At 55.1% G+C, this 6,429-nt stretch overlaps 2 protein-coding genes across 2 annotated transcripts; both read right to left on the reverse strand.

The window, feature by feature from the left end:
- Positions 1-803: 803 nt before the first annotated feature.
- On the reverse strand, positions 804-4,399 carry ENH_00007800 (hypothetical protein; the record flags this gene model as incomplete). Its single annotated transcript, XM_013578637.1, has 10 exons — positions 804-906; positions 1,163-1,332; positions 1,489-1,629; positions 1,842-2,023; positions 2,255-2,384; positions 2,583-2,711; positions 2,968-3,149; positions 3,286-3,349; positions 3,500-3,748; positions 4,394-4,399. The coding sequence occupies 10 exons, from the start codon at positions 4,397-4,399 to the stop codon at positions 804-806; spliced, it is 1,356 nt and encodes a 451-aa protein (XP_013434091.1).
- A 46-nt stretch (positions 4,400-4,445) lies between these two features.
- Positions 4,446-5,402, reverse strand: ENH_00007810 (hypothetical protein, conserved; the record flags this gene model as incomplete). Its single annotated transcript, XM_013578638.1, has 3 exons — positions 4,446-4,544; positions 4,732-4,852; positions 5,290-5,402. Coding segments are annotated over 3 exons (333 nt in total), but the record flags the coding sequence as incomplete, so codon positions are not given.
- Positions 5,403-6,429: the final 1,027 nt, after the last annotated feature.

Raw genomic sequence — 6,429 nt, forward strand, 5'->3', positions numbered from 1 at the left:
CTGTTTTCGGCAGTTGTTGGAGTGGAGGGTTTAGGGTTTGGGGCGGCGCAGCAGCTGCCCTAAACCCTAAACCCTAAACCCTCGACAAGACATTCCCTAAACCCTAAACCCTAAACCCTTGACAGCTTTCCGGCTGCAAACGGCCCAGCGTGGGCCACTAAACCCTCACTAGCTTCCCCAAGCCCTAAACCCTACCTAGCTCCTCCAAACCCTAAACCCTAAACCCTAAACCCTAGAGCCGCTCTCCCCCCAGTCTAGCCTACAGCTTCTGGGGCCCAATGTTCCCAAGTGGGGCCCCCAGACCTCATTTTGAGTTTCCTGGGGGCCCCCAGGGGGCCCCTCAAAGGGCCCCCATGGGGGCCCCCTAAAGGGCCCCCCAGGGGGCCCCTTAAAGGGCCCCCCAGGGGCCCCCCTAAAGGGCCCCCCAGGGGGCCCCTTAAAGGGCCCCCAGGGGCCCCCCTAGAGGGCCCCCTAGGGGGCCCCCTAGGGGCCCCTAGGGGGCCCCTAGGGGGCCCCACAATGGGAGCCCGTAAGGACCTGTTGGGGGCCCTTTACCAGGGGTACTCGCAGGGGCCCCTTGAGGGCCCTTTGGGGGCCCCTTGGGGGCCCTTTGGGGGCCCCTTGGGAGCCCCAAGGGGCCCCAAAAAAGGACCGAGGGGGCCCCCTGAGGGGCCCCAGACAGGGCACCAAAAATGAACCCACTGGGGCTTGAAGGGCCCCGCTGGGGGCCCCCAGAGGTACGGAGGGCCCCCCACCCCCACAGCAGCAGCAGCAGCAGCAGCAGCAGCAGCAGCAGCAGCAGGTTAGGCGGACTGGGGCCCCTTGAGGGCTTTGGCCTTGAGAGCAGCAGCAGCTTCTTGTGCTGCCTCGTGGGAATCTAGTGGAGACACAAACAAACCGCAAACCCTAAACCCTAAACCCTAAAAAACCCTAAACCCTAAACCCTAAACCCTACGCAGGCCTAAACCCTCAAGAATATTTCCCCTCTGCTGCATGCGCTGCGGCTCTTCGTGCTTGGCAAAGCTCGCAGCGAAACCCTAAACCCTAAACCCTAAGCCATAAACCCTAAACCCTAAACCCTAAGCCATAAACCCTAAACCCTAAGCCATAAACCCTAAACCCTTAGCCATAAACCCTAAACCCTTAGCCATAAACCCTAAACCCTAGGTCCTGACCGCTCTCAAGGGCTGCTGTAAGGGCCATGAGATCCTCCAAACCTTCAATGGACCCCTTGTTAGCACTTTGCTGCTGCTGCTGCTGCTGCTGCAGCAGAGCAGCAGCAGCAGCAAGAGCCCAGTCTTCTGCGGGGAACTCGAGGTACACCCCAGCGTGCTGCAGAGACACCACATGCACAGGCAGCTGCTGCTGCTGCTACTGCTGCTGCTGCTACTGCTGCTGCTCCAGCTGCTGCTGCTGCTGCTGCTGCTGCTTTTGCTACAGCTGCTGTTGCTGCTGCTGCTGCTGCTGCTGCTGCTGCTGCACGCTCACCTTGAGGAAAAACAGAGTAGCTACAGCATGACAAAACTTTCGGTGCTGCTGCAGCTCTGCTGCTGCTGCTGCTGCTGCTGACCAATTTGACCGCAGCTCCGAGAGCAGCTGCTTCGTCCGCCGCTTGTCCGGTGGCCGCAGCTGCAGCAGCAGCAGCAACAGCAGCAGCAGCAGCAACAGCAGCAGCAGCAATAGCAGCAGCAGTAGCAGCACCAGCAGCAGCACAGAGATAACGCTTCCTGCTGCACTAGCGCCATGGTCTCAAAGCCTAGGCCGTAAACCCTAAACCCTAAACCCTAAACCCTAGGCAAGTGACAGCAGCAAACTGTCTGTACACCTGAAGCACTGCTCACAAATACATGGCATTCATTTGCTGCTTCTTTTATATCTCCCCCCACACCTGCAGCATCGCGCTTTGCTGCTGCTGCTGCTGCTTGCTGCAGTGCAGCAGCACTGCTGCTGCCTTCTTCCCCACTTGCTGCCAGCCGTGACAGCAGCTGCTGCCGGTTGTTGCTGCTAGCCTCCACTTCTTCACCTGAGCAGCAGCAGCAGCAGCAGCAGCAGCAGCAGCAGCAGTAGCAGCAGCAGCAGCTGCAACAGCATGCGTTTCAAGCGTCGAACCCCTGCTGCGGCTGTCGGTGGCACAGCCACAGCAGCAAGCGAAGCAGCAACAGCAAGAGCAGCAGCAACAGCAAGAGCAGCAGCAGCAGCAGCAGCAGCAGCTGCTGCTGCTGCTGCTGCAAAAGCAGCAGCAGCAGCAAATTACCGTTGGCGTGTCTGAATGCTGTGACAATAAGTTTGTCGATGATTTCAAAGACGAGAGACTTGAAAAGATATGCTGCCAGCGGACTTGGCTTCTGCTGCTGCTGCTGCTGCTGCTGCTGCTGCTGCTGCTCCTACAAAGCCGCACAATGCAACAGCAGCAGCAACACCGGAGGCTAAAACATGTGGTAGCTGGTCTACTCCTGCTGCTGACTGGCTCTGCTGCTGCTGGTGCTGGCGTACGCTGCTGCTGCTGCTGCTGCTGCTGCTGCTGCTGCTGTTGCTGCTGCTGTTGCTGCTGCTGCCTGTTGCTGCTGCCTGCAAGCTCTCACCTCGAGAGCTTTCAAGCCGAGACACAGCAGCTCATATCGCTGCTGCAGCAGCTCTCCCTCGGCTGCTGCTTTTTGCTGCTGCTGCTGCAGCACGGAAGCTTGGCAAGCAGCAACTGCTGCAGCGAAGGCCTGCGGCGACACAGAAAAGCCCCCAGCAGCAGCAGCAGCAGCAGCAGCAGCAGCAGCAGCAGCAGCAGTTTGTCTTGAAAGCTAATATGTCGCTTTTGCCTCTTTTCGTGTTTCCGTCTTTTGTGTCTTTTCTTCTTTGGCCCAAACAATTCCCTCGCCTTCCTGAAGCCCCCCTCTTGCTGCTGCTGCTGCTGCTGCTGCTGTTGCTGCTGCTGCTGCTGCTGCACTGGCTGCCGCGTGTGGGGTGCATGCGTACCTTGGCCAGCCGAGGCTGCAGCAAGCCCCAAAAGGCTTCCTTTGCATGCGCTGGGATCGAGTCCCAAGAGGCGATCCCAGCAGCATCGATATCCTCCATCCCCACACCCGCATTCTGCTGCTGCTGCTGCTGCTGCTGCTGCTGCTGCTGCGTAGATGATGAAGCGGCCTTTTGCTTTCCCCCTGAGACGCCTCAGCAGCAACACATTCGAAGGCGTGGCCTTGTTGGCCGGTGCTGCAGCAAGAGGGGCAGCAGCAACGGCAACAGCAGCAGCAGCAGCAGCAGCAGCAGCAGCAGCAGCAGGAGGTGAACAGATACCTGAAGCTTTGCCGCTCCGTCCCTTTTTGCCTTTCCTTTTGCTGTCTTCCTCCCAGTCGCTATCCTGGACACAATCAGCAGCAGCAGCAGCAGCATGCAGCAGCAGCAGCAGCATGCAGCAGCAGCAGCAGCATGCAGCAGCAACAGAACTGCTGCTGCAGCACTGCAGCAGTCGAGCACTGCAGCAGCATCAGCAGCAGGAGCAAAATCTCACCGCAGCTGCCGCTGCCTTCGACGCTTGCTGCTGCTGCTGTTGCTGCTGCTGCTGCTGGCCAGCAGTGGGGCTCTTTGAGGCCCCAGCTTTTGCTGCTGCTGCAGCATCTGCTGCTGCTGCTGCCTTAGCAGTCACTAGGGGCCCCAGGGCCTCCTCGAGGCCCCTAAGAAAACCCTCAGACACTATGAGGCCCCCCTCTAAGATGTGGGCCAGGGGGGCCCCCCAGGGGCCCCCGCCCTCTTGGAGCTGCTTAGAGGGGACAGCAGCACAGCAGCAACTGCCTGCAGATCTGCTTCTGTCAGCAGCGGAGGCAGCAAAGAAGATAATTCGAGCCAAGAGTCTTCTGTTAGGGCCTCCTGCAGCAGCAGCAGCAGCAGCAGCAGCAGCAGCAGCAACGCAATGCGGGCCTCAATGTCCGCGCGCACGACAGACGCAGCAGCTGCTGCAGCAGCAGCTGCAGCGGCACTGCAGATGCAATGCCGCAGCAGCAGCAGCTGCTGCTGCTGCTGCTGCACCGGCAGCAACAGCCATAACGCGCGTCAGCACAGCACCGCCGAACAGCAGTAGCAGCAGCAGCAACAGCGGTGGCAGCAACAGCAGCAGGAGCAAAGGCAGCAACAGCAGCAGCAGCAACAGCAGCAGCAACAGCAGCAGCAGCGGCGTGCCTCGAGGGCTGCCTTGGGCGACAGCAGCAAAGTCTCTTTGATGAAAATGCTGCTGAGCTCTTTGCCTTGCTGCTGCTGCTTCCTAATAAAGCTTTTCCAGTCTGTCCCTAGGGTTTGCTGCAGCAGCAAATAAGAGACGAAGCCGTTGGCATCCCAGAAACCCTGCACCTGCAGCAGCAGCAGCAGCAGCAGCAGCAGCAGCAGCAAGCCACACAAGCACGCAGCTCACATGCATTCGCTCTGCTTCTAATGCTGCAGCAGCTGCTGCTAAGGAGCAAACTCTACTGCTGCAGCCACGCAGCGCCAGCAGGCAAAAGCTGCTTCCGCTGCTGCTGCTGTTGCTGCTGCTGCTGCTGTTGCTGCTGCTGCTGCTGCTGCACCTGAGCAAGCACTTTGCGCCTAAGGCCTCGTCCCCGCACCGCATGGCAGCCCCAACCAATGCAGTCGCAGCAGCAGCAGTAACAGCAGCAGCAGCAGCAACAACGACAGCAGCAGTAACAGCAGCAGCAGCAGCAGCAACAGCAGCAGCAGCAACAGCAGCAGCAGCAGCAGCAGCAGCAGCAGCACCTGTGCCGTTTGTGCTGCTGAGAAGATTCCTGGGGTGAAGACTTTGGCCTGAATGGCTCCAGCAACTTCGCCTTTGGCTATGAGCTCATTTGCTGCTTGAAGCAGATTTTCGCAAGGCAAGCTGCAGCACAAACCCTAAACCCTAAACCCTAAACCCTAAACCCTAAACCCTAGGGCCTGAAGGGGGGAGCAGCGGCGCTGGGAACTGGCCAGAATTAGGGGGAAGAATCGCAGCAGCAGCAAAAGGAGATAAAGCGCAGCAGCAACACTGAGCAGCACACACTGCAGGCAGCAAAGAGAAGCACGGGAGACGCAGCAGCAGCAGCAAGTGCTGCTGCTGCTGCTGCTGCAGGGGGATGCAGCAGCAGTGCAGCAGCAGCCGCGGCAGCAGCAGCAGAACTGATATGGCCTAAGCGTGGGCCGCATAGTGATGAGGTGCTGCAGCTGCAGCAGCGGACAGGCACCAGCAGCAGCAGCAGCAACAGCAACAGCAGCAACAACAGCAGCAGCAGCAGCAACAGCAGCAGCAGCAGCAGCAGCAGCAGCAGCAGTTATTACTTGAGGGCTTGTGCTGCATCAGCAAGAGACAAAGGGGAAAGGGCCCCCAGCAAAAGGCCTTTTGCTGCTGCAGCAACATGAGCAGCAAATGCTGCTGTTTGCAGCGAGTTGCCCTGCACAGAAACTGCGCTCAGCAGCAGCAGCAGCAGCAGCAGCAGCAGCAGCAGCAGCAGCAGCAGGAGGCGGGTGAGGCCTAGGAAAGCTGCAGCAGCAGCAAAAAGAAGAGGGGGAACTCCGCAGCAGCAGCAAAAGGCTGTGGGGCAGCAGCAAAGATGAAAAGGCCGGAAAAAGATGAAAAAAAAGCGAAAAAAGAAAATAAAAAAGAAATAAAAATAAAAAGAAATAAAAGAAATAAAAAGACCTTTTAGAGATGCAGGAAGCCTCGGGGGGATTTCTTGTTTTATAAAATTCAAAGGAAGAGAAAAGTTTTGGGAAATTGAAGACAGCAGCACGCGGCCTTTTTCCTGCAGCAAAAGGAACAGTTTTAGAATTTTTAAAACTCTTTTCAAACTTTTGAAACTTTTCAAAAGATTCTTCCCAACTTTTCGAGGGTTTTGAAAGGGTTTTACGAGGGTTTTACGAGGGTTTTAAAAGGGTTTTGAAAGGATTTTAAAAGGGTTTTGAAAGGGTTTTGAAAGGGTTTTGAAAGGGTTTTGAAAGGGTTTTGAAAGAGTGTTTTAAAAGGGTTTTGAAAGGGTTTTGAAAGGGTTTTGCGAGGGTTTTGAAAGGGTTTTGAAAGGGTTTAAAAAGGGTTTTAAAAGGGTTTTAAAAGGGTATTAAAAGGGTTTTAAAAGGGTTTTGAAAGGGTTTTGAAAGGGTTTTGAAAGGGTTTTGAAAGGGTTTTGAAAGGGTTTTAAAATGAGCTAAAATGGAGTTAAAGTGGAAACAAAAAAGACAATTCGAAAATAATTTAAAATTCAAAAAAGAGAATTTAAAAAGAAATAAGAGATAATTTAAAAAGAATTTTAAAAATTAAAAAAAGTCAAAAAGAATTTAAAAGAATTTAAAAAAGAATTTAAAAGAATTAAAAAGAATTTAAAATAATTTAAAAGAATTAAAAAAAAATAATTAAAAAGACAACTGAGAAAAGAAAAAGACAAAAAAGAGAATTAAAAAAACAATTTAAAACAATTTAAAATA

Source organism: Eimeria necatrix, genomic scaffold, assembly GCF_000499385.1.
Source record: "Eimeria necatrix Houghton genomic scaffold, Enh_scaff1224, whole genome shotgun sequence".
NCBI lineage: Eukaryota > Apicomplexa > Conoidasida > Eucoccidiorida > Eimeriidae > Eimeria > Eimeria necatrix.